Source organism: Channa argus, chromosome 13 (assembly GCF_033026475.1).
Source record: "Channa argus isolate prfri chromosome 13, Channa argus male v1.0, whole genome shotgun sequence".
Classification (NCBI taxonomy): Eukaryota; Metazoa; Chordata; class Actinopteri; order Anabantiformes; family Channidae; genus Channa; species Channa argus.
This window is the reverse complement of record NC_090209.1, coordinates 6,119,629-6,147,594: the sequence shown is the minus strand read 5'-3', so window position 1 is coordinate 6,147,594 and position 27,966 is coordinate 6,119,629. Positions and strand designations below refer to the sequence as shown.

General features: G+C 39.2%; 3 protein-coding genes across 6 annotated transcripts; 2 read left to right on the top strand and 1 right to left on the bottom strand.

Annotated features, from left to right (window-relative positions):
- The first annotated feature begins 562 nt into the window (after positions 1-562).
- On the top strand, positions 563-11,829 carry LOC137139021 (oxysterol-binding protein-related protein 2-like). 2 transcript variants are annotated; one of them, XR_010916256.1, is made up of 15 exons: positions 563-656; positions 951-1,096; positions 1,200-1,311; positions 1,962-2,037; positions 2,134-2,268; positions 2,669-2,766; positions 2,873-3,055; positions 4,710-4,817; positions 4,907-4,996; positions 5,079-5,193; positions 5,660-5,779; positions 6,454-6,577; positions 7,579-7,608; positions 7,912-8,002; positions 9,368-9,395. XR_010916256.1 is itself a non-coding variant. In XM_067525672.1 (14 exons), the coding sequence occupies exons 2-14, from the start codon at positions 1,060-1,062 to the stop codon at positions 9,468-9,470; spliced, it is 1,392 nt and encodes a 463-aa protein (XP_067381773.1). In that variant the 5' UTR covers positions 563-656; positions 951-1,059; the 3' UTR covers positions 9,471-11,829. The 2 variants fall into 2 exon arrangements, 1 of the variants encoding a protein (XP_067381773.1); XM_067525672.1 differs by lacking the exon at positions 7,579-7,608 and having other exon boundaries at positions 9,368-11,829.
- Positions 11,830-12,692: 863 nt separating this feature from the next.
- On the top strand, positions 12,693-18,835 carry LOC137139022 (proteasomal ubiquitin receptor ADRM1-like). Its single transcript, XM_067525673.1, has 10 exons — positions 12,693-12,868; positions 13,773-14,000; positions 14,084-14,200; positions 14,894-15,017; positions 15,106-15,192; positions 15,332-15,434; positions 16,127-16,371; positions 17,402-17,559; positions 17,925-18,027; positions 18,553-18,835. The coding sequence occupies exons 2-10, from the start codon at positions 13,791-13,793 to the stop codon at positions 18,654-18,656; spliced, it is 1,251 nt and encodes a 416-aa protein (XP_067381774.1). The 5' UTR covers positions 12,693-12,868; positions 13,773-13,790; the 3' UTR covers positions 18,657-18,835.
- Positions 18,835-27,921, bottom strand: LOC137139020 (CDK5 and ABL1 enzyme substrate 2-like). 3 transcript variants are annotated; one of them, XM_067525669.1, is made up of 10 exons: positions 26,563-27,921; positions 26,047-26,139; positions 24,303-24,380; positions 24,054-24,153; positions 23,764-23,932; positions 23,563-23,660; positions 21,213-21,319; positions 20,863-21,067; positions 20,423-20,558; positions 18,835-18,980 (listed from the first exon to the last, which is right to left on the bottom strand). In XM_067525669.1, exons 1-10 carry the CDS (start codon positions 27,096-27,098, stop codon positions 18,925-18,927), a joined length of 1,578 nt encoding a protein of 525 aa, XP_067381770.1. In that variant the 5' UTR covers positions 27,099-27,921; the 3' UTR covers positions 18,835-18,924. The 3 variants fall into 3 exon arrangements, with proteins under 3 accessions (XP_067381770.1, XP_067381772.1, XP_067381771.1); XM_067525671.1 differs by lacking the exon at positions 24,303-24,380; XM_067525670.1 differs by lacking the exon at positions 18,835-18,980 and having other exon boundaries at positions 18,987-20,558; positions 26,563-27,919.
- Between the last annotated feature and the right edge of the window lie 45 nt (positions 27,922-27,966).

Sequence of the window (27,966 nt, the reverse complement as noted above, 5' to 3'; positions counted from 1 at the left end):
TACAAGATTCCAAAGGGAAGGGAACAGTTTTTTTTTCCACTGCATTTGTTTGACACCTTTAGGTACATGGTAAATGAAGATTTTATTAAGGTTATACAGATTTCATAACATCATAATATGGGGCCTTTTAATGATTTATTAGATAAATCTGAGGAATTGTGGGAACAAAATCAGAGTTCTGCAACATGACTTTCTAGTTTTTTGAGGAACTTTAGTTTGGTTCTCATTTTTTGTGAAACATTGAGGCCTCAAACATTTCTTTAGCCTAAATGAAAACATTTAGTGTAGAGGTGGAATCACCAGTTCCCTCTGTGATTCATCACACTGAATGACCCCTACTAATAAGATAAATAAGATAAATTATATAAGATAAGAGAAGATAAAACACAGTGTTTTATCTCATTATCTTCATATGTGAAAAATAACCATTATCTAGATTAGAGCTGTCAAATAAATGTTGAGCGCTAAAAAAAAAGCTGTAGTGAAGCAGAAGCACAAAGCAATAGATGGATAAACCTTGCCACTCTCCACCACCTGATTGGCTGATGAGCCTGTCAATCACTATGTCCTTGCCGCCCCCTTCCGCCCATATTCAGAAGCAGTTCACTCTTCGGTTGATGATGTTACTACATCTTTAATTGTGCTATAATTCACAGGTACATTTATATGATTGTGTTTAAACCTTTCCGTCTGCGGTGGTGTTTGTTTGTCAGTCACTGTGTTGATAACGTTACGAGATTTCTGTCCAGCTGACGGTTTAACTCAGTGCAGCGGCGATGCTAACGGCTAGTTAGCCTGTCCGATAGCTAACCACTGTCTGAGGCGCTTTGAGGAGAACAGACACTGACAGCGAGTTAGTGAGCTGTGGTTGTTTTGTTGTAGCATGTATTGTGGCTTTAACGACCACAAGCTGCTGTGCTGCTTGGTGTAACGAGCTGTCCGTGTTGCAGGCTGTGTGTTTGGCTGTCTGTGATGCTTGGAGAGAGGCTGGGCTGCTGGGACAGGCCGATGGTGGAAACATGACTTCTGAGTAACGTTTAGTTACTTTCTCTGCTCAGTATGAACAGTGAGGAGGAGTTTTACGACGCTGAAACAGGTGAGACAAGCTGACAGGCGGTTTATTTTATTGTTCAACACATTTGCTTGTGAGCGACTCTTGTCTTTGCTGTCTTGACTTACTCTCCTCTTTTCTGTATCAGGGCTGGAGTCCGACGATTCCTGTGAAGTCAGTTTTAAAGATGCCCTGGTGTTTGAAAGCAAGCAGGTTTCTGATGGCAGGACCATAGAGGAGAATGGAGTTTGGGAGCGCAGGTATAGAATCATGCAGATGTTTGATAGCTGTAAAAAAAACATTTAGCAGATTCCCATTTTTAGTGAAACGAAGTAAAGAAAGCCATCGCAATGCTGAATCATCAGACTTTTTTCAGCATCAATGGGCTCCTCTAATATGTGTCTTAGCCCTGTAGTTAATTAACTGGAATGATTCTAAGCAAATCCCAAAATCTGCTATGAAATACTGTGTAAACAAAGTGTTTTCAAGGTTTGATCTTTCCAAATAAATGTTACAAAGCACTGACTACACTAGTGGGGTCAACAAAGTTTTTTAAGGGGATTAAATAGTAACAGTTTTTTTGTATATTTGTATGTTTTTATTCTTATTTTCAATATAAAAAAATATTCAGTTTACTTTTGTTTACAGCTGCATGTAAGTTTGCATGTTACCACTTAACCACCGGTGTGGAGTTGGAGGGTTTCATAATGCATGCAGTCACATTCAGAAACAGATTATGCCACCGCAGCCATTAGCTTGTGAGCACCTCCACTGCAGAGCTGCATGTTGTTTTTATTGATAATTTTAAGCTTTTAACAGTCAACTGTGAAGAGTTTATGGACACAAGTGTTAAAATTGTATTAGGGTTCACACCTGCCAAGTCGTAATTGGTACAAATGTGTACCTCTAGGAAAATCCTGCCAGCTGAAATGATCTCCAGAAATAATTTCAGTGTGTGGAGTATATTGAAGAAATGCATCGGCATGGTGAGTCCTTTTTGCTTACTAACAATACAATATCAACTAAAAGCTACTGTGCACTTATTAGCACGTTTCAGCTGTCATTCCTTTTTTTTTTAACAGGAGCTGTCTAAAATAGCGATGCCAGTTGTGTTTAACGAGCCACTGAGCCTTCTGCAGAGAATCTCAGAGTACATGGAACACACTCACCTTATTCACAAAGCCTGCAGTTTATCAGACTCAATAGATCGCATGCAGGTAACAAGTACAGATGACTGATTTTACATATATGTTAATAATGTACATTTTATTGCTCTTGGACATAAATTCTCCTTGCATTATAAGTTGTGTTAGTGTTGTTCACAGCCCTGAAAAGATTCACGTAACAGATCTGTTATTTTCTATAATTTACCAGTCATTTTGTTGATTAATTTATTCCTGAAAATGTAACAAAATGTTGAAACTGTCTTAAACAACTTCATATTTAAGCTGATCTTCAAAAATGTTTTTTTTTCTGACCAACAGACCAAAACTTGATGGGTGGGGGGAAAAAAACAGCATATTCTCACAACCTAAACAAACGGTTTATTTATAGTCTATGAATTAGTCAACTAATGTTTGCAGTTCTGCTCTGATTCCCTTTCTGTCTCTGTGACAGGCTGTTGCTGCGTTTGCAGTTTCAGCTGTAGCATCTCAATGGGAAAGGACTGGAAAGCCTTTTAATCCTTTACTGGGGGAAACCTATGAACTCATAAGGTATTAGAGAACATTGTTGTCTCTGTGGAAGCTGTGAAAATTTCCTAGTGCACTTTAGCCATTATGATAAATGATAATGCTAAGAATTATTTGTGTTTTTTTTAAGAGAGGACAAGGGCTACAGATGGATCTCAGAGCAGGTGAGCCACCACCCTCCTGTTAGTGCCTTTCATGTTGAGTCGCTGAAGCAAGAATTTGAGTTTCATGGCTCCATCTACCCAAAACTGAAGTTCTGGGGCAAAAGTGTGGAGGTTGAACCAAAAGGCACTATGACACTGGAGTTACTGAAGTGAGTGTTTCTAACATGATTCAGTAGTTTTACCGCATGCTTTTGTTGGCACCTTTGCTTGTATTTTAATGGTTTGGTGTATTATTACTCAGTGTTGGCATGTTGGAATACTTTGTATGATGTTTTTCTTCCTTGCTCTGCCAGATATTTGTACCAAACAGCTGGGTGATATGGGGAAAATAATGTTATCATGGTATTTTTTTGTATCAGTCCATTTTTGATAATTATCACAATTTAAGTCTATTCAATATTCTTAACTTGATGCTGACAAACCTCTCTGAACTAAAGCTGGTTGTTACTGAGGCTTCTTTTACATATGTCATGATCTTCACCCACTGACAACTTGCAAATTAGGGATGTGTCATTCACATTTCCAAATGACAGCATAAGCGTTTTTTCTGAACCGTTCCACAAATTCCTCTAAGCTGTGAGCCTTGCATTCTAACACACTTGTTCTGTTTGTAGACTCTTGTGAGATGCCCACATTAGTGAAATTTATGCAAACATGTGATCACACAACAAAAATGGCAAGAAAAGTATGGAAACAACTACAGACGTTTGTATTATTATTTTTTTTTAGTTTGTTTTATTCAAACAAATGTTTGTAAATGAATCACAAAACTCATAAAAATTAAAAAAATTATGTTTAAGCATGATTGAGCACAGAATATTGATCAAATCAAATTTTGTTAAATTGAACAGTCTTCTTTACTGATGAGTAAACCATTGAGTTTTTTGGATTCAAGCAAAGAACATGTGTCGGATGCACAGCTATGAAAAGATGATAGATGCCTGCTCAACACCATCAGTGAAGCATGAAGGTGGAAACTTGGTCTGGAGAAGCTTTGGCAATGAGAGAGTAGACGATCTGCATCAGCAAGCCATCCTCAACCAACATGGCTACCAGCCCATACTGAAGCATACCGAACCGTACTGAACCATACAGATGCGATTCGCTCTGCGCAGTGACTGATTGGGGTTGACTTTATTTTCCAGGAAGACAGTGACCCCAAGCTTTCATCCTGGTTGGAATTATCTGAAGAATAATGGCTTGGTGGTGGATGGCTTGGTCAACTGGATCTGAACTCCATCAAGCTGGTGTTGGAAAAGTGCAACAGAAGAGTTCAGGAACACAGCCAAACCAGCACAGCAGAGCATTTTTTTTTCTTTAATTGGGTAACTTGACTATTAACTATTATTCTGTGCAAAAATATTTGTTGTATTTTGCGATTCACGTAAAATCATTTGATGAAATAAAAGCAAAAAAACGTAATAGAATAGACAAAGGTTTATAGGTGTTTCCAAACTGTTTCTTGCCATTGTAGATAGTTAATGTCACAATCTAACAAATTCTTTGTCATGTGGAGGAATTCCTACCAATATTTACAATACGATGATGCAATATAGCACAGTTGTATGTCCATGACATCAGTCTGACTTTAAAGGAATAGTTCAACATTTTGCCTTCTTCCTGAGCGGTAGTTAAGATCTGGCACTTATTTGTCTGTTAAAGCAGCTGGTCAGCCTGTCAAAGTCAAATTACCCTTGACAAAAAAGATAAGAAGCATATTTCCTAAAATAATTAACTATCTGTTGACAATTCTGTGACTTTTTTTCCCTTCCTTTTTTAAAATGTATTTATTTTTTGCTACAGACATAAGGAAGCATACACATGGGCATATCCAATGTGTTGTGTGCATAACATCATATTGGGGAAACTCTGGATTGAACAGTATGGAACTGTGGAAATAGTCAACCACAGGTACAAATACTTCATAGCAAGATTAGAGCTGTTCAGACAAGTGCTTGTTTACTGACAATTATGTATTTATTTTGCATTACATTCCTCAGCACGGGAGATAAATGTGTTTTGAACTTTAAGCCTTGTGGCATGTTTGGAAAAGAGCTGCACAAAGTTGAAGGTTATATCCAAGACAAAAGGTAAGCACACGACTACAGTAGCTGCTCTATGTGACTCACTTTTTGTGATATTTATTTGATTTCTGTGCCGATACTAAACCAGTAAGAAGAAGCAACTAGTGATCTATGGGAAGTGGACAGAGTGCCTGTACAGTGTGGACTCCAGAGTTTATGAAACAAACAAGAGGCTGGGGGGAGACTCAAAAAAGCTGAAACAGGTGAGGGATGCTCAAATTTGACTGAAATCTGGTGAAGCTACTGGGATCTTACCCTGCACTGAGTTAAAATGATGCATAGACTTTTTGTCATTGACATTTGTTTTATCTGTCTTACAATGTGACAGAATCTATGAATTTCACTCTTCACACAAATGTTTTTCTCAAATGGTATCTCTTCCTTTTACAATAACATGCAGTGGCATTAGTTGAAGGTAAGGTATGTATTTGATATCTGTAATGTGCTACTGCTGTTGTCTAGTTATGTTCAAAGTGTAGTGTATGATAAGATCATTGCCAGCACTAATCCATAATGTCTTGCAATGACATGCATTGTTGCTTCAGAGACGTGTTGATTTTGTGGCAACTCTTCACCTGTTTGCACATGTACTTTTAGCTTTGGCTAATTGGTTTTTAGGGCTGATAATGTTATTTATTTGGATGGGTGTGTGTGTGTGTGTGTGTGTAGGAACATAGTTGTGAAGGTGAGGAGCCAGATGAGATGCCAGAATCCCAAGAGACCGTGACTGTAATACCAGGAAGTGCCTTACTTTGGAGAATAACACCACGGCCTGCTCACTCAACACAGGTCCACTTGATCCAAATACTTAAGCATCTGGTTCAAATATGTGAAATTTATCAATTTAAATGAATGTTATAAATAAAATAAAAAAAGTGTAACATTGTGTAAAACATAAATACAAACCGAATGCAATCATTTTCAAATTTTATAAACGCATTTTATTCTCAATAGAACATAAACAACATATCAGATGTTGAACTGAGACATTTTAAAAATTCATGGAAAATATTAGCTCTAATAAAATATAGGTTGATGACAATTGCAAATCATTACATTCGTTTTTTTATTGAGGTTTTACACATCGTCCCAACTTTTTTCCAATTGTGGTTGTACATGGGACCTCATTTGTTACAACCACATGTACATTTTAAAACTGAACGTTGACAAACCATTGTCTGAACTTTCACATTTGACTATTTTGAATTTAAATCATTTTAATGTGGTGAACACCCAAAAATTATATTTGTTTCATACTATGAGTTAAGCATAAATCAATGATGGGTGAAAAACTGATCTTGAATGTGGGTTTTTTGTGTGTTTTTAGAGACTAAGATTTCCAAAATGTCCTGCATTCTTTTTAAAAAAAATCAAAATATTACAACAACATATAGCATAGCAACATATTTTATTTAAAAATAGTTATTATTTCTGTACCGTCTTCTGTTTTTCCTGCTGTGTAGATGTATAACTTTACCAGCTTTGCCATAACACTAAATGAGCTGGAGCCCGGCATGGAGAGACTCCTGGCACCGACAGACTGCCGGCTGAGGCCCGACATCAGAGCCATGGAAAATGGAGACATAGGTACCACCAACCTCTCTTACAGTGCATATGACAAGTATTCACCCTCCTTGGACGTTTCCCCCTTTTTTTTCTTTTTTTTTTCTTTTCAACAAAAATCTAAAACATATATACAAAGGACTCAAACAGAAAACAGAGTTTTGCAAAGATATATCAATTAATTAAAAATATTAAAAATGAAATAAGTTTCTTTTGAACAGTAAAAGTAAGGAAATCTGTTTAGTATTTAAGTAAAAGATTTTAAGCTGATGATTGACTCCTACCCACACAGGCTCAATGGTGTAATTTCAGCCAAGGTTGCATCTGCTAAATACGCACTTTAATGGAATGAATACCTGAACAGCCCCTTATTTATTTGTATTTGTTGACATTCATTTGTAGAAATCACTTTTTGACTTTGACACAAAAGACAACATTTTTTTAACCTAAAAAACTTTAATCAATCACAATCTAATGAATTAAAAGGGGAACTCTTCGAAAAGGAAGCATTTTTTTAATAGAATCTGTAAATTAGTGGTTGACCAATGCTGTTTTACATCACCTGATACTGATCTTTAGAGAGAAGGGCTGATATAAAAGGCTGATGTGTTATTTCTTCTCCCTTTTAGCATCACATTAGGTAATCAACACATTAGCTTAGCATACAGCTAAATGATATGCTCTAAAAAGACCTGTAGTAGCAAAAGGTTTCACTACTGTTCCAAACAGCTTCTTCCATCAGACTGTCAGACTGTAGACCTGGATGACTTTGAACCTTCACCAACAAATTGCTGTCCCTATCATGTCATTCACTGCTGGGCAGGTTGCTACTCCTGGCAGAAGGAGGGGTGGGTTTTTAAATGTGGGTTGCTATAAAAAAGAAAGTCCACCAGAACTTTCAGCTTAAAGATTTGTTGGTGCATTAAGAAACCAAATGTAGTGATATAGTCATAAACTAATGTCGGTGAAATCCTACCTGGGCTCCCTCTGTGCTTCTTCCTGTCTACTCTGTACATGAGGAGCAGCAGAGCTCCACCCTCAGTGACAGATAGCAGGTAGGGAAGACTACAGCATGAATTATACTTTCAGTTTTGCTAATCTCACGCACCCCATTGAGTCACAGACACGGTTGTCTACAAATCATTTTACACATTCATAGTAATGTTCACAGTGTGAATGCAAATGCAAGTGTCAAAGATCTGCCCCATTGATTGGTCAACGAGTAAACCACTACTGTAAACATAAGGATTTAGACTTTCCTACTTGCAGAGATGAGCAAAACTGTCCTTCACACAGATATGACTGCCTCAGCAGGACCCTCACGTGATTCTTCTATGTTCATATGTTTGTTTTTATAGATACTGCAAATGCAGAGAAAGAGCGGTTAGAGGAGAAACAAAGGGCTGCACGCAAGGAACGGTCCCAGAATGAAAAGGAGTGGTCAACCAGGTGTGTGTGTATGTGTTTGTGTGTGTCTGTAAATTTAGTTGTATCAAGTTACACATTTCTACATTTTCTTGGTTTATTTTGAGGAGCTTGTAAACAAAGCCCCTGTTTTGCAATACTTCAGTCTCATGTTGAAGTACCTGAATGCCTGATGTGAAGGCAGCATCTCCAGGCAAAGCTTTCTTGTATATCCAAGATCAGGGCATAGTACAGGGACACTCAGGATCCATCTAGATTATCTAGTGTGATAGGTTAGAAACCAGAAAAATCATTTCATTAAGATAAACAGAAAGTTTGTCTTTGAAGATAAAATAACTTTTTCATCAACTAAAAAGCGCATTAAAGATGTCAAGATAAACACCAAGATTCAATCACATCAATCAGTCGAAAATGCCAAGGATCACAGAATTTGACAGCAAGGCTACAGGGAAATTGGCAAACAAACTAGACACTCAAGCTGTTATAAATAAATATGTACACGTAGTATCTGGAAAGGTCTAGGACAAAAATAGAAGTGCAAGACCAAGACAACTTTCAAAATCTGATGAGAAGTTGCTCTGAGTTTCTTCTTTAAGAGACCTGAAGAAGTCCAGTAAAGACATGCACAGCTTAATGTGGCTGTCACGTTGATCTTTCCGCAGTCTGAAGAGGCTTCATCATTGTTAACCTTTGTGGAAAGATAGCAGCCAAGAAAATACTTTTTTTAATATATAAATGAAACGGGCTGAGATAGGCAGAGCTCAAAAGATTGGAATAAAGTGAAGTAGAATCCAGCATTATGGACTGATGATTCAAAGTTTGAAATTTCCAGATCCAATCGTCAACAATATGTGAGAATGAGGTTTGGAGAGAGGTGGAAAAATGTGTGTTTGCAGCCTTAGATGGAACATGGTGGATGGCTTGTCATGGTTTGGGGCAGCATTTCTTTAATGAAATTATATTGTGAGGGGGAATCATTTGGACAGGGAAAGACATAAGAATCGTCTAAAGAAAAACTATGGAAAGTGCTTGAGGAAACCTGGTATAAAGTAACATACCAGAAGATCATTTAAGAAAAAGAATTCAGAAAGTAGTAAGTGCAAAGCCTGGTCACATTAAATATGGAATTTTCTTCTCTATGAAATGCTTTGGTTTTTTTAATTTTGTACACATATAGAGAACAAAACCAGTGCTGGCATAGAGCTTTGTGGTGATCTCACTCCTTTCTGCCTAACAAAGGCAAATATTGAATAAGAACTATGCATAAATGGCATTAATGTAAAATTCACCTCTGACTGAAAAGTCATAATTTCAAGTGACTGATGAAGGCAGCAGTAATACATAACTCTGTCATTAAAAACAGGTCTCGCATGTTTTATTCTTCGTCAGGTGGTTCCAGCTGGGAACAAACCCTCACACCGGAGCTGAGGACTGGCTGTACACAGGTGGATACTTCGACAGGAACTACATTGACTGTGTCAACATTTATTGACATAGGAGGTGATCAGTGTGAAGATCTCTTCTCTGATAGGATTTACTTTATTTCTTTTAGCAGCTACGAGTTATGTCTTTGTGACTTCACTGCTCCTTGGTGTATATTGAAATTATGGAAAGGCTGTTGCCAGATCTAGGCAAACGGTTGACAGACGGTCTGCTGCTGAGTTTTAAGAGATTACTGACTTTAAATGTTGACAGTGAACATCTTCGCCGAAAATGCCCTAAACAGGAGTCTGACAATAATACTTCACATGCATGTAACTTATTGTGTGATTTCTGCTGTGGTGAACCTGGTACATCAGGACACAGAGCACTGACTTCATATTTTCAGGTTTAGTTCGGGTACTAAAACCATAGTTTTGCTTGTAGATGTACCACACACTTCTGTCAATTTGCATTCAGATATCAGGGGTTAAGCACATCTGCTACTTTTATATGTAACATATTTGGAATTTGTGTATTTTAGTTGCCACTAAACATCATAAATCATCACCAGTGTGATCATTTATGTGAATAGAGACTAATAGTTGAATTGACAGCTGCTTATAACTGTGTTTACTGTAACAGTAAACAGATACTGTTGGTACATTAGATTGCTTTAAGCTGTAACATAGATATTGTGTATAATGATTGGTGCATGCATGGTCACCAAGACGGTTATTTACACATGTTAAAGCCATAGAACCTTTTTCTGCACTGAGTATAATAATGTTAATGGATTCACATAAAAGTCAGATACAAAGCACATTGGTTTAAAGCAGGAGTTTTAAAAGTCTGACAGCGTGAGCCTCACAATCCTTTACAATTCTAAAATGTTTTCAACGCAAAGTCAATTTCTGCCATTGTATGAAGAGAGGACAGATGTCAGTGTACTGGGGAATAATTATGCTCTAACTTTTACAGTTCCAGTAATTTGGGAGCCGTAAACATAATACCGGCAATGATGCTGTGTTCTGCCACTTGAAAATTGTCTAACACACACACATATATATATATATATATATATATATATATATATATATATATATATATATATATACATATACACATACATACATACATACATACATACATTTTACATATACACAGTAAAAGTATAGAGGTTTACCCCGCGTATACTGAACCCTTAGCAGTTCCTTTTTGCTGTTTACCCATGGAAGGACAAGAGAATTAATTAATTTACTACGGAAGTAAACTTAAAAATATCATGAATTTAGAGCAAGTTTTGATTATCTGATAAAACTGGATCTAAAAGTTTCTAAACACACTTAACGGGATGTCACTGTGTCATGATTGCTGTCACGATTACTTCTCGAGGCCCCCTCCCACTCTGAAATCCTCCGGTCATATTGACTGCTAGTCGCTGTATTCATAAACTAGCAACTCTCACAGTTTTCTGAGTTTTTAGTTTGAGGTCCTGACTTATTTTTAATTAAATAAAAGCTGTGCTTTTTGACACAGTAGCAACAAAAAAGACAGGACACTGTTGGCATAATGAACCTATGCAAACTGATTCATCTATCTACCCACCTGAAATGTGAAAAATAAAACTCTTAATTCCTCTTCAGCTAGTAGCCAATGTAAGCTTTCCACACTACTGAGGCAGTGCTTAATAGGTGGAGTGCTCACAATATAATGCTTATTTAGAGACAGTGCATAGTGTAATTGTTACAGCGTAGTAATGTTTTTTCTTTTCTTGCCTTAACGCTCCACATTTGACTGCTCACTGTCCTGTCCACATGTTGCATAGTGAAATATTTGATATGTCTTTCCCTAGCTGCTCTCAACTTTACTCTTGAATTCAAAGCACTTTGTGATGACTGCAGACTCTCAAAGATGCAGATGTACTTTGATTCTTGCAGGTTCTTCCGATCTCTTTACCCTCTTGTATTTTTGTCTAGCATCTATTGAAAAATGTTTACACTGTACGTATGATCATTTGTCTCTTTCTAATTAACCATGCACAGCCTTATGCATATGAGGCATATTTAAGAAATAAATTCTGGACAGTTGAAACTCTTGGTTTGGTTTTAGAGATACAGATTTTACTTTCTGTGTACCTCTTTACAACATCATATGAGACTAGTTTGTGTATAAGTGCATAGAAATTGTATTTAATTTTTTTGGAAATGAAATTATTAAGTAACTCAAAAAATCTGCAGATTATTTGACAATGAAAATAATCTGTATACGTGCTCTTATAACAACAACAACAACAAAAGGTTGGCAACCACTGGTGAAAGAATAAGGTACACTGGGCTTTGGGTGACTAGACAGAGGAATTATATCACTGACCGCAACAGTATCTGACATTTTTTAAAGCTGATTCTGTTATTACATGTGTGTAAAACTCCGGAGTCTCTCAGTTACTTTTAATACTATGTTATTGTGTTAGCAGATACTGTGCTCACAGTGTTAATTTCGCTCAAGTTACTTCACAGCAACCTAGAGGACGTATAATCCATCCATCCATTATCTTAACAGCTCACCCTATTTAGGCTGACTAAATTTGACTCAGAACACAAAGTGATTTAATATTTTGGGGAATGTGAGGGAGTGGATCAAGAAACCGCATGCTGCGATGAACAGACAAACTGCAATGCGATACAAAGCTACCACAATCTTCTTTTTGTTTCAGCTTTTCCCTTTCAGTTGTCACCACAGCCAATCACGTGCCTCCATCTAACACCATCATCTGCATCCTCTTCTCTCACAGCAACTAACTTCATGTCCTCTCTCACTACATCCATAAATCTCCTCTTTGGTCTTGTCTTTGGTCATGTTCAGTCTCTCCTCTGAACATGTCCAAACCACCTCAATCTGTCCTCTCTGACTTTATCTCCAACGCATCTAACATGAGCTGTCCCTCTGATGTCCTCATTCCTGATCCTGTCCATCCTCGTCACTCCTAAAGAGAACCTCAACATCTTAAGCTCTGCTACCTCCAGCTCTGCCTCCTGTCTTTTCTTCAGTGTCGCTGTCTCTAAGCCGAACAACATCTCTGGTCTCACCACCGTCTTGAACACCTTTCTTTTCATTCTCTGAGATCAGTGACCTGTCCATCATGATCCATCCATGCTTATACCTGTTTTGTAAACTATAATGTAATTTTTTATATATTTCCTTTAGCACAATCTCCTAAAAATATTTCTTGAACACGTATCTGGTCCATAACAATTTTAATTGTTTTAAAAGCATTTCAACATACAGGGTTGGTATCACCCAACAGCCTGTGTTGTGTCAGCTCTACCGAACATGCGCAGGAGGTTTAAAGCCCACATTATTGACAGACAGTACGACCAATCGCTGTAAAGCACCGGCTTCAGTCAGCCAATCCCGTTCATCTTCAGTGAGTTTGACGGTTCTGCTCCGAACGTTAATTCAGAGAGAAATGTAAGTACAAACATCGGATTTTTAATGTGTTTCTAGTTTGTAATTTGTAAACCACATGCATGTTTAGTCCGTGTGTGTGAAATATGTAGTTGTAGCTCAAACGTGACCGTAATGAGCTGGAAATGGATGCAGGATGCAGAGTCATCTGTGGTGCGTCTGTGGGTGCTGTGGTTTTATTATGTAGCATTGGGATGAGTCTCATTTTCCAGATTAGAAATCAGCTTCTGAATCACTTTAATGGCTATTTCTATTATACACAGTTGAAAAGCTTAATTATCCCTGAAAAGTGATAACAAAATATTAGCCATAATTATAATGGCTATAATTAGGCTTGAAATTGTCCAAAATATCCTAACATGGATTTGTGACACATATATCAATCTACTAAGTTCCTATGTTCATAAATCGAGTGTAGTGATACAGCAGCTCTGCAGCCTGCAGCAGTGTAATGTCTGGGAATAGCTGCTCTCCTTTCTCCGTCATGATTATTTAAATGACCCGTGTTTTCAGTGTTTTCAGTCCCTGCACTCTTGTGTTTATTGTGTGAGAGGAAATTAAACAGTACGTTGCCCTAAAGGTTTTACAGATCGTGGAATTCAGAACCCTTATTTAATGGTGGGATGACGCAGTGTTACGTGTATTCTTAGATCCCCTATATTTGGTTGTACTGTAGTACTGTGTCAGCAGCTCCCAGCCTGGGAGTCAGGAGCCCCCTGAAGGACTGCATGATAATTACTGATGTAGAAAATAAGTACAAAAATCCCATTTTGCCGTCGAACCTACATCATCATTATGCCATCGCAGGCATGAAAACAATTCTCCTTAATGTTTCCTGTTATACGACTTGTACAAAAAAAATGTGTTTAAACATAACCAAGAAAATTAATTACATTTTTCCTTGCAGTAGTCTGTCCTCATCATCATGGCCTCAGGAGCTTTGTTCCCCAGCATGGTGTCTGGGTCCCGCGGTTCTTCCAGCAAGTACCTGGTGGAGTTTCGGGCCGGTAAAATGACAATGAAGGGCAGTACAGTGACACCTGACAAGCGCAAAGGTCAGGTCTACATCCAGCAGACCGATGACTCCCTCATCCACTTCTGCTGGAAGGATCGAACGACAGGAAACGTGGATGATGTAGGTGACGGTTATCTGTGAGTAGTACTGGCTACCCTGTGTTTGACACTTTAATCTCAACCCGATTCTTGTCCTAAATGTAGGACCTGATCATCTTCCCAGATGACTGCGAGTTCAAACGGGTGAACCAGTGCACCACTGGACGAGTTTATGTGTTAAAGTTCAAAGCTGGTTCCAAAAGACTCTTCTTCTGGATGCAGGTATGTGGGACATCCTCTGCTCTGAAGATGAGCTTTTACCATTTGGTTAAACTAAAATGTTACAGAAAACTAAAATGTTACACCGACTGTCAATTTTTTTAATATTTTAAACGGCGCCAATACAAAGCGCCGATACAAAATATGTACTTGGATATGTCCAGTAGTCTATTTTGTCCTTTTGGTTCTTAATGGTTGTCTTTGGAATATTTGTTCACTCATTTAATGTTATTTTTTTACATGACATCTGGAACTGACTTTTTTGTCATAGCAGTAACTCTCCAAATTTCCCCAAGGGACAACAAAGTATTAATTTTGAGCTTTATTTATGACAGTGATAAAGATAATTTACAATAGTTAATTTGGGACACAGGTAGTTGGAATGTTGTTAATTCTTTAATTTCAGTAATTTGAGTATATAGCAAGACCTACAGGAATTTCATCATAGGCTGTTTTTGGCAATTTATCAGTTGCATTGTGACATGAAGGCAGATAGAGAATATATCACACATTAAAGGATAAGACCAGATATATTCTATGTCTTTTAAATGTTAACAAATGTTATGAAAACACACAAACCATCAATAGTCATCCTAGTAATAAATATTTTCTGCATAGCTATGCACATACATGTTCTCCTCTGCCTTTTTTCACATAAAATGAATGTGATGATGATCACGGCTTTTCTGATCTAAGGAGCCAAAGACGGACAAAGATGAGGAACATTGCCGCAAAGTCAACGAGTATCTAAACAACCCGCCAATGCCTGGTACTCTGGGTAGTGGCGGCAGTGGAGGACATGATCTGTCTGCTCTGGGAGGTAACAGATGCTCATATTCCCCTAATGGCACTTAGGAAACCCAAATTTCATTGCTAGATGTCATGTTTTCTTCTCTTTTCGTGTAAAGGGGAGGGTGGTCTGCAGAGCCTTCTGGGTAACATGAGCCACAACCAGCTCATGCAGCTCATTGGACCAACGGGACTGGGGGGGATCGGTATGTATCTTTTAAAATGACTCTTCAAGCTGCAGAGCTGACAGTGCGGGAAAAGCCTGATAATTTGCTCCTGATTGAAAAAGGTTTTGTTACTTTCATGCCCTCAGGAGAATAACGTGGCTGTTTTTCTGCATGTCAGGTGGTCTCGGGGCGCTTGCTGGTCCAGGCTTGGCCAACCTCCTGGGAAGCAGCAGTAGTAGCAGCAGCAGCAGTGTTCCTGCAGCCAGCAACTCCTCAACAAGGTGATTTATGTATATGCCGTTAAAGCTACAGTTTGTAACTTTTTTCCAATTATCTTGAGTAGAATTATGCTCCAAAACTTATTTTAAAGTGGAGAGATGCTGCTGAAGCCTCTTGTGTTCCAGACTCACAGAACAGCTCTGGTAGCCGTGCACAGATTATCACCTTTAGAAGTTTTTGAGCAAGGTTCACCTTCTCAACCAATCAGAGAATAGATTTCTGGTTAATAACTATGTTTTGGAGCATTTTCATTTATTGTATGGGAGCAGTGCAGAGCATGCTGGGGTGTAGTAGAGCAGGGGGACGGAGGAATGAATTTGACAGCATTAAGTTGCATAGAGTCCTTTAAGAGAAATACACATTTTATGGTTAAGAGGAAAGAGGTGAAAACTCAATTTTGACCAAATGTGTAGTTGCTGTGTTTTGCCTTCGTAGGGCAGTATAATCAAAATAGTTGCCAGTAATTTTCTGTTGATTATTGAATTGATAAGTGGACTGATTTTTTTCAAGATATTCACAAAAGGCAGCTGGAATAACTTGTTCTCTGCCTTCTATTCTGCCACTGTTGTTCTCTACATGTTCATGGTAAACATATCAGTTCACTGAATGTGGAAAGTAACTGAGGCAGAAGTAGTTTTGGTTCATCGGTATCAGCACCTGCTGCTGAAAGTGCTCATTCTCTCTCTGCTCTCAGTCCGTCCACAGCCGTAACTCCCACCTCTGCCTCTGCTGCCGGTCGGCTCGGCTCCTCCCAGGTCCCAACCACTCCCATCACTCCCTCTGCCACCTCAGCCGCCTCCCCCACAGCCACCACCCCGTCCACCCCTGCTGTGTCCTCTGGGTCGGCAGCGGGTGCAGCCAACCCCACGCAGCACATCCAGCTGAGAGACCTGCAGAGCATCCTGGCCACCATGAACGTACCTGCCAGTGGCCAAGGAGGTGAGGAACCAATCACAGAAAGTAGCTACAGACAGTGAGAGGAAGACTATAACATAATCATAATTAGGCCTAATGTGTGTGATTTTTATCTAATCACACAGAAAATAATTATTAATAGTTTCTGTAATATGGTTTCATTTTAACATAATAAATTCAGTTTGTTGCAGGAGCTGAAGCCCCCTGCAAACACTGCAGTCTGCTGCTGTTTGGATTTAATTTTACTGAGCTAACACCACATTTGGCACAACTGTTTATCCTTCCTGCTTCACTGGCACGATTTATCCCCCTCACCCCCCAAATATAACTAGAGAATAAGCAGGAAAATTATGCAATTAGCCATTATTGAGGTGTTCTAGGTCCTGGGAAGCCATAATTCAATTTGAATTCTAAAACGCCTTTCAGCTCCATGTTTTGTTTTCACAGAGATTAATGCATATGAGAAATAAAAATGTCGAAAAAGTTATAATAAAACCCAAATAGATGTTTATGAAGAATCACGTTTTCAAAATGACAAAATAAAATGGAAAGTAACACCATAGTAAACAAATAGTTTCAGAGTTTCGTATGAAAATAAACAACATGCTCAAGATTTTACAACAAATGAGAAACATTAACAAAAATAATTAAACCCTAAACAAAATATAGGTGCAAGATGGAGGCTCTTTCATGATTTCTTTAATCAGAAAAACGTAAACCTGGATCTGCTCTGCCTGTTTGTTAATTCAGCATTGGTCTTAAAATGTAGATAAACTCTGGCTCAGCCATCAGACATTTGATGATTAATTGTTACAGCATTAGTTTTAAAGCAACAAAGGGAAACATTTTCTGTTATCTTAACAAATGTCATGATTTGCTGCTTTTTTTGGTCATATTTGATAGTAGACTGAACATTAAATGTTTTGGGTTGATTGTAAATGTACCAATGCTTATGGAAACAAAGCTTCCAAACCTGAAATAGAAAGAGAAATAGGTGATTTAATAACCATACATCATTAAACAGATAGAATATGTTCTTATTTTGACTCACCAGTGGACCTGGCCAGCGTCCTGACGCCTGAGGTCATGGCTCCCATCCTGGCCAACCCTGAGGTGCAGCAGAGGTTGATGCCCTATCTGCCCTCTGGAGAGTCTCTGCCTCAGAGCTCAGAGGAGCTCAACAACACGCTCAGCTCGCCTCAGTTTCAGCAGGTAAAGTGTTCACCCTCGATTTGTAACTCACTTGAAAGATTTCATCTCCAGCTTGGTTCTCCTATAGAGCGATGGATTTTTTTTTTGGTGTCTAGGTTTTTACTGTTACAATGAGATTTTAAATCAGTAAATTTAGCGATTTCATTTGCAGCTTGTGTGGTAGTTTCAAACTGCTCTTGGCTCTTCATTCCAGCCTGGGACCAAGATTGACATTAAACATTTCATTGTCATTGGCCCAGAAACAGTGTGAGATAATGTCTTCTCCTTTTAGCAGAGTTCTGGCCATTGTGAAACAGTTTGTTGGCATTTGCGAAACCGTTTGTTGGCATTTGCTCCTACTCTTGGTATTTATTGTGTCTCTGCAGGCCATGAGCATGTTCAGCAGCGCTCTGGCGTCCGGGCAGTTAGGGCCTCTGATGAACCAGTTCGGCTTGCCCGCAGAGGCCGTCGATGCCGCCAACAAAGGGGGTCAGTGTTTTACCCACATCAAGCAGAGACACTTACAGAGAGATACAATCTATTATACCAATAATTATACTGGATGTAAATCTTGATTGCAAGGACTTTTACATTGAGTATTTTTGACATTATGTTAATAATACATTTATTGTCCAAAAACAATTGAAAACACATCAGGTTGACTCACCATTTCACTAGGTGACGTTTGTAAATTTCAAAATGTAATTTACAGTCTAGACTATTGTACAAAGTTATGGCAATTTAAACCCTTTGGGGCAATGTTTGTTAAAAAATAAATAAATCTCAACCAAGCCTTTTGGAATGAAGAAATATTCCATGCAGTGGAGCGTCTGGCTGATGTGTCTTAACCTTTTGGACAACAGAGGACAATTAGAGGTATCCTATAATTGCTTTGGGGCACTGATTTCTCACCATATGCTTGTTTTTTTAATTTCAGTAACTTTAATAACTAATCATTACAACAAATGATTCTGAAACTATTTGCAGCCCTAAATTTTGCACGTGTCTCTGCAGATGTGGAAGCTTTTGCCAAAGCGATGGAGACAGAGACAAAGTCGGACCAGGATGGAGACTCCAAAGACAAAAAAGATGATGATGAAGACATGAGTTTGGACTAAGAACTTATTTTATTTATATAGCTGCTTCTGCTGATTAAACATTATGGATAATATAGTAGAAACTTTCAGCTGACTGTGCTGTGTTCAGTGTGTTAAATTAACATATAGTGATTTATCTGAACATGTATTTAACCTGTAATGTGTCCCATCACAAAGGAGCAGTAAAATGAGACACGCACTGTCTTCTGTGGTTTATTTTCCAGTTTTCTTTGCAGTCTGACTATCAGAACTGCTATGAAGAGATGAAAACTGCTGCATACACACTAAATTATTGATTGGTTGACTTGGTGGGTGGGGAAGAAAACTCCAGAAGCATTCCAGTGTCTGAAAATATATTTCAAAAACATTCATCTTACAGTACAAAACCCACAAATATTATTATGATACTTAACTACACAGATACATTTTCTGCAGTTACAGATCTTTTTGAATGTGTTTATGATAAATTTCTCACCACTGCAGAGACATTCACACAGAAAACTGAATCACCATCTCGTCTAAGACTGTCAAGATTATCTGTTCAGACAAGAACAACCTCAACATATAAAGATTTCTACACCAGCATGAAAAATGTCAACGCTAAATATCACTTTAGATAAGATGGTTAACCACTTCACTGCCACAGTAGTTTCAGGCACTTTTTCCACACAAGTTGAATTAATGGCACAAAAATCTGTCATTACACAGTGAGTACTGCAGTCGGGTTAATACCATCTGATAACTGGCAGAGACAACTCACACGTCTTATTCTGTCCAAACACTAAAATTAGCTACCTTTCAGTGACTTACAAAGACGTACAAGTGACTTTAGTGATGAAAGCTACAGTTCAAATGTACTTTTAAAAATTCTCTTTGGGTTAGATTTGAAGAGCCATCTAAAGATTATGACAAAGCAAATTCCTGAGAACTGAAAAATATGACTACTAAGGAATAAATCCCAGTGCATGTCACAAAAACATATCCCTGGGTAATGCCATGAAACACTAAAAAAAAAAAAAAAGAATAAAAACAAAATGTATCATAGCTAATGTCTCCAGAATCCTATTTCCGTTAATGTGTCACCATGGCGCTAAGAGTAAAGTGTAAATTAGCAGAGTTTAACTATTAACACATAGCTGCCACATGAATATTTTCTTTCTTTCAAAGAACAAGACAAATACATGAGTGTGACTGGATTATTGTGACATCACAGTACTGTACAAATAAATTAAAGGCCACTTCCTCATCTCAAAAAAACAAACCAAAAGAAAAAAACACTTTCACATTTCAGTGTAATGGCTAAAAATGTTTCAGTGCCACAGTGGGTTTAAAAGGCTCATATAAAAATCAACATCATGGTTCTTTGTTATATAATACTATACAGGCTGTATAGCAACGAAGAAGGTGCAAGTTTTCCACAAACATCAAAGCGTACAGTTAATTTAAAGAGAGGTGAAGAATACTAGGTCAAACTAAGGAAATGGGTCACAAGAAGCCAAAATAAAAGCACAATTAACGTGCTCATTAAACATGTCTAACATCACACGTACAAAAAGACATTCAAATAGTCACACGCCATCAAGGTGGAAATATTTGCCTGCGATAACTGACTTGAAATAAATAGTACCAGATTTATTTGTTTCAAACACCACAGCTTATAAACTGGTCATCTCTCTCTCTCTCTCTCTCACACACACACACACACACACACACACACACACACACACACTTGCTGGTGTTATTAATGAAACCAGCGGAGTGTCAGACATCACTGTATCTAGTCTAACCTTGCTGCACCAGCCTGCGGTAGTGCGGCATGACCATGCTCTCAGGAAGGTAAAGTCCCATCTCCAAGGCAACCAGCACTGGGAACTCCAGAGGAATCAGCTCCCGTCTGTTGATACGGAAACGCTCCTCCAGCTTCTGCAGGGGAAGAATTAAAAGTAATATGAATGTAAAAAATAGATATGAAAATTCACCATGAGAAAAATTTTAAATCAGAACTCAGGATAATTGCAGCAATGGAGAAAAGCCAATTATTGGGTGACTTCCTTTCTTCAAGTCCAACTGAAACCACATTTGTTTTTAAAAACAGAGCTGGGTGCTACATGTGTTACAGGTTTTTCCACGTCTACACTTCTCTTCCTTTGAGCATAAAGAGTGTGACTGCTAAAAGTTAACATACGCTCTTTAAAAAGGGAGATCTGTGTGTGGGAACTTTACTCACATCAATGAGCTGATTAACATCCGTCTTCCGCAGATCACTGCTGATTTTTGCAGCCAGCAGCACACATGCCGCTGCCACCAGCTTCCTGTTCTGTTTGTTGAGACGACCCTGTAGCACCAGCTTCTCAAAGTATACAAAAGCCATTGCTATGGTGACCGGCTGTAGGGTGCACTCCTCACTCACGGCCCGCATCTCCCTCTTCAAGCTGGAGGAGATGAAAGAAGGCACATTTGCTAAACTCTACAGCGTTTCCTGAGATTGAACTGCACCATGTGACTTGTTTGAACCTCAAGGAAACGTTAAAGGGCTCGAAAAGGTAGAGCCTCCGAAACAAAGAGCCATTCAAATACCTTCTTATCTTGCTCAGTGTCAGCTTAATGTGAGGAAACTTCTCTTTGAAAGTCTCATTCATATCCTTCTTCAAGTCAGATGGTTTCACATACTCAATAACAGTTGTCTGCAGAGACAGAAAAACAAGCCATAACGTCAGAGCAGAAGTGCCTTATGAATTACAGCATAATAAAGCTTTACTGTTACAGTTCAGGCTAAAGGTTACAGTTATGTTCTGCTGAGCAGCAATAACATCATTTAAACAATACGGATGCATTTATTTCTCCGGTAAGGCTGTGGTTGGTTTAGAAAGGTAGAGGTCCTTCATTTTACAGGGAAAACCCTACAATCTCTGTCCCAGATTTCTGAATCAAAATAAGGGCAGTCTATATGAAACAGGTTATTCAAAGAAACCAGGTCAAGGAAGAGTCAAGAGAACACAATGAGATCTTATGCAATAAAATGGATATTGTAAAATAAGTAGCACAAAAAGTGCATAGATGTATTGACCAGTTACAACTGAAGAATTCATTTAGGTTTTTGCTGAAAGTGACACTTGTCCATTCTGAGACAATAAGCTACTGTAGCAAGAAGCAGTGACCTTGTTATAAATAGTTTCCTGACAGCTCATACATAAACATTTAAATATTCTAATATTTATATTATTAATAATTATTATTATCATCAATTCATTTACAGCAACAGGAGACAATTATCAAGATGAAACGAATTAAGACTTTACTTCGTGAAGAAGCCAAGTTCAATGCTTCAAGCCATTTCAAGCGCATGTTTTAGTTCCATTTAAATGGAATTATGCTAAACACAATGACACTGTGATACAACTTTGCTGCTGCTTTTCTTGTTTTTGTCTTGCACACACGTACTTGATGGCATGAAAATGTGGCAGAGAAATCTGTGTTCTCAGTAAGAAATCTACAGTACAGTCAAAGGTTTTGAGCACATGAAGTGTCTGAATGCAAACCCAGCAGGGAGCCATTTGATTAGTCCCAGATATTGTGGTCGCCACAGAGCCTTGATCTCAACATCATGGAGCCAGTCTGAGATTTCTTGGCAAGTGCTTTAAAGCCTTTTTCAGACATGCACTGGAATTGTTCATTTTATCCAGAGAGGCTGTATGTGAGAATGCAAACCCAGACAGTGTGTAGATTTTAACCAGCCAAATCCCCAGTACAAGTCTCAATAGGTCAGGTAATTATTATGGGAATTCACCACAAGGAATAGGGCATGTTGATTACATCCAGTTCTGTTGGTGAGGAAGCTGGTGAGTCCCCTCCCTCTGTCAGTGGATCACCAGCTTCCTCACCAACAGAACACCGGAGGTAAGGATGGAAAACCAATGGTGGAGCTCCTCAGGGTTGTGTCCTCTCCCCTTTGCTCTTCTCTCTACACAAACAACTGACCCTCAAGTGACTTGACTGTGTTGCTCTTAGTTTGCAGACGACACTACTGTCATAGGCCTCATCCGAGAGGATGATGAGACTGCATACTGATGCAACTTTGATCAGCTGGTGCTGTGGTGCAGTCAAAACAACCTGGAAATGAATATGCTCAAGACTGAGAGTGGATCTCAGGAGAAGCCCCCCCTCATCATATCCTCCAGGCCCGTGTCCACTGTGAAAGTCCTTTAGGAAAAGAAAATCACCACCGACCCCTTTTGCCATGGACACAACCTCTAACAAAACCTTCTTTCTAACAAAACCACCAGACACCAGAACAGTTTGTTCCCTTTCCAACAGCTGACCTCATACTTACTGATAAATTGCTGCTATCCGTGTTAGTGTTTACACTAGACACACTAACCACTACATGCCCACACACACACCTGCATTTTTTAGGCCATTCTTACTTTGACCATAGATTTTCCCCTTTGTATGTTATTTCACAGCGTAATTTATGCTTCAGGTCTTGTCCTCTACACTCCTACCCAGGCACCAACTTAGATTAAACAGAATATTTCTTCACAAGTCAGAGCATATATCACATTGCTTATCTCCTGATGTGTGCTAAAGGTGTGAAAGCGTAACTCTGAAGAAAACCTGATTTTTTTTTTAGATAAGTTTGTATGTGAAAAAGGCTTAGGATGCTGGAAGCAACCTACCTGATGGTGAGGTTTAAATTTGTTTTAGGTTTTATTCTGTTTTGGCACTTAATATGAAATCAAGTGAAAAATTTACATTAAAATAACTTAACTTTGCATTTCACATTATTTTTGAAAGCACTGGTGCTTTACTATCATTGCTAAACCCTTTACCCCTCATTTACAGGATGCATGAGAAATCAGCTTACTGTAAAAAGCTGACTCTCATCCATTAGCTGGGCTGCATGTAAGAACACTGAATAAATTCTCACCACATATGAGGCAAAAGTCAGAACTCTCTTGTGCCTCCCACAGGGCCACTGAGGATCACTGAGCAGGTTGGGGTCGTACTCTGACGCCTCCTCTATAGCTGAAAAAACACACAAAATAAATAGGGTGTAATCACATATGAGATCACTAAAAGAAAGAACAGCAGGTGTATGAGTATTTAAGATTTAATTATAAAGTCATACATGCTTCCTGTGCCACAGTGTTGTTCTGACGAGCAGGGGTGAAGTTCCTTTGTCCGTTGCCACGGAGACGGGACTGAGGGGTCTGAGATGTGCTGTTGTCCGGCCCGCTGCTGCTCTTCTGCCTCACCAAGGCATTTGTTGGATAAAGGAACTGAGCATATGACACCGTCTGACAAGGAAAAACATTTCAGTGAAAGCCGATTTATCAAAGTATTTCCAGTATTTGTGTGTATGCGCGTGTGCGTGTCTCCGTTTCTCGTCAGAGCACTGTACACCAGATATACATTTACCTTGTCAGAGGCACCCAGCTCCAAACCTTCCAGGGACGGAAGCAAGTCAGCAGCCACTACGGAGGAGAGCCTTTGCCGCTGAGCCTCCCTGTTCAGATCACTGTTCAGAAAGAGTCACACATTTGTCATCGTCACCATATGATCTTCACCATATAGACTGCTCTTTACAAAAGAAGTATATGATATGGATGATGGAAACATAAAACCAAAGAATGAGTGTCTCTGCTTGGGATTTAACTTTCTTTATACCTGTGATTAGCACTGTGTCCATAGGGCAGCACTGAGAAAACAGCATAGAGCGACCGCTTGGCACAAATCAGCATGATCCTGCAGGACACAGGAAGTACAGGCAGACAAAACAGATGGTGTGTCAGTCTACAAACAATGACAGCCACTGTTTCTCCGCAGCCAACGTACACATAATAATCATCCGTGCTGAAGCTGCAGTGACAGAGAAATCAGCCCCTGAGCCTCGTCTACCTTGTTCACTACCGTAGGCAAACACCTGTCAACTTTACGTACCTTAAAGCAGGAGAGAGACCTGTGCCTCTGATGTATTACCGTTAAAAGGTGAGTAGAGCCAAATCATTCAACAAACAGAACGATTATTTGAAGCTGCTTTGGGGAATCAATATATTGTTAAAACTCATTTTCATTCAAAGTTTCAGTGGCTGTCGATTTTGTTCTGTACACAAATATAAAAAATGTATTTCCTTGTTTTCTTGGACTCAGGAAAATTAAATAACATCTTTACATTGTGAACTAGATAATACTATAAAAACCATCACGTGTCATATGTTGCAATTTCGCTGGAAAAAGGGCGAATGTCACATTAAAGAAACTGGTGCCAGTGTTTTGAGCAGTTTTATGTAGCTAAACTAATAAATGGATCAACTCAATTTTGCGGATGTTTCCGAAAATCCATAGAAGTCAAATCTCTGCCACTCAAATGTAATGTTAATACATGAGCGGCACAACCCGGAGAGAAGAACTGAACTAGATTATACCTGAGAACATTAGATTTCGAGTGAAAGTGTACTGTGTTTGTTGGCAGTTTGTCTGACAGAAATGGAGATTTACCACTTAGCACACAGTCTACTTAACGTCACCACAATCCACGAACAGAAAAGTGCCTCCTAGGACTAAGACAAGTTGACGAACATCAGGGAAATCGGCTCCTCACAAAAAGCCAATCAATAACACACAGTCTGCAGCGGCAACTCAACACCCAGGTCAGACCTTGAGGGAGAGATATCACATCTCTTACAGGGGACAATATGATGACACAGAATCCCCTAGTGTTAATTAATTTAGGTATCCATGCAATGTGTGACTGCCTCAGAATGAAAGAGAAAGCCAAGGACTGTCCCATCCATATTGTGCCACAGCAGCAGAAAACACATGACACACCAGTTTAGGTGGTTATGAATATGAAGTTTGTCTTAGTGAAATGTTGATGAAGAAAAAAAAAAGGGGGGGAGGGGGGGGTCAAAAACTCATGGTTTGTGGAAAAGAGAAATAACCATGTGATCTGTTTTGTCAGTCTACCTTCCGAATAGTAATTAGTTTTTGTTTTTTTGTTCTTTTGATTTCAAATCCCATCAAATATAGCAATAACTACTTCTTGTTTTCTAAAACTGGTCAACTAGGTCAACAAACAACCAGGAGTTTGTTATTTCAGTCCCAGCACTAGGGTGACCTCCCTGCAACATGGTGTTCCATTTCCACACTGAAGTCTTTGGGCTTTTGCTAAGCTTCCAAGGGTATTTACACTCACTCTAGCAATCAGCAACTACCCTGCAGCTGTATCACGGTTACTCCTCAGCAGGCCAAGGCCTTATTACAAAACTAGCAGGAGGAGCAACACTGCTGCTCAAAATAAAGCCTTTGTCTCGGCCTTTCTTTACAGGCCATAGGACGGATTTGTGTATTACTCTGGTGTCTTCTGATGGTAAATGTATTTGTTTATGTAAATGCCTTTTTAGAGACTCACCTGCATCCTCTGGTATCATACGGTCTCATACTCTTGATGAAGTGGACTTTCTTTGGCACCTTGGGCCCAGGAGAACCGGAGACATTCCTCAGCCTGAGCCGAGAGCGAGAGACACAAAGACCCCTTCATTAACTCTTCAACAGATTAGCAAACGGCACTTTAGATCATAAAAATTAGGAAATTAATACAACTGAGATTAGTTTTTTTTAAGCAGCAAACTGTGGTTTATATCAGAAACGAGGGAGCTGCGTTAGAAAAAACAAAACAAAACAACAGAACATAGACAACATAGAAAAAACATAACGTAACATAACATAGAAAACAAACAAACATACTGTAAACCTGAATAAGATAAGCATACATCTATATTATATTATATTATTACAGTATATAGGTGCACGCGGGGACATTACAACATGAGAATCACTGGCAGCAGGTATGCTGCTTTCGTTTCATGCGGAAGTCAGCAGCCTGATTAAAGGCCGATGGTGAGACACACATGCCTACTATGCTCACCTCTGTCGGGAGTCCACGAGATTCCCGGCCGGGGACGGGCTCAGTACCGCGGGCATCGACCTGACACGGGAGCAGGGCTGGTGAACGGTGGGCACCGGAGACAGAGGGGTCTCGCACGCGCTTCCACTCTCCAAAAATACATCGTTGGCACCCACAGCGCTTACCGCGACCTGTCCCGAAGACATTACCAAAGAAGGTCGGGTAGGACTGACCACATCTGGAAAACTGGAGGACGAGCCACTACCAGATGCCGCGGGTTCTGACACCGGGCCGACCTCTGCTGGCTTAGCCGCTGGCGGGGGCACGACCGCTGCGCCGTCTCTGCCCCTGAGTCGCGGCTCTTCGGCGGTTTTATTCTCGGCTTTTCCATTGTCAAGGTGACACTGAGGCCGCCCGTCTAGGGAGATGTTATTAAGGAACAACAGAGCCGCCTGCCTTCGTCTGGAGTCCTTGACTTTCCTCCGGCGCTCTCCGTTCGTCTTCGCTGTGTTGCTCTTACTGCCGGTGGGTTGTAAACCGCAAACAGCGGTCGCCATTCTAGTTTGAAACGTAGCTGTTAAACGCAGACGCAAAGGGTAACCGGTAGGGAAGCGGCTCCGCCCCTCTGCGCAATTATTGGCTGAGACGGTGATTATGCAAATAGAATCTGCAAATACTCGTAGATGATTGGATAAGCGAAATAATGTAAGATTCCTCTCAATGCTCGTAGTTGACTGGCCGGATGAAAACAGTGGGAGGGGCACTGAAAACAAAGGAAATCCTCATATGAAATATAATTACTTTTGCACAAGTGATTTTTTTTATAAATTTTGTGACCTGTTAAATGCACTTCGACAGCTCTTCTTAAGCCTACATCTTTTTATACAAAATAGGAGTAATTTTTCTTTCCAAATTGAAATTCTGTCTAATATTTGATCATGTACAGCACACGGTAATTCCCTCTCAAACGAGAAATAATAGAAAGGCGACCATTCATATTTTATTGAATCGCTGCATAAGATTTTTATATATTTCAATATTTATTTTTTTTCAGTGGTTTTCTTATTATTTTGTCCACCGCCTGACTTTAGCTGGGCAGTGTTTTATTAGCAGGGTATACAGTGGACTTTCATTAAGGTTTTATGCCCCATTGATTTGTTAATACAACACATGGGAGAATGCAAGATATAAACTGAAGTGTGAAAGCTTTTCCATTTCCTGGGCAGCAGTGATCGATGGAATGGATTGATGGAAATCCTGGTCCTTCCTTCCTTTACAGTTTAGATAAAGTACATTAAAAGCATGCTGTGCACTTTCTGTTATCAGGTCACTGACCTCTGTGGATAGTCAGTGGTTAGTGGACATGTCCTTGATGATGTTTCTGAATCATTTGTGTATGTTTTTAATTACACATATATCACACGT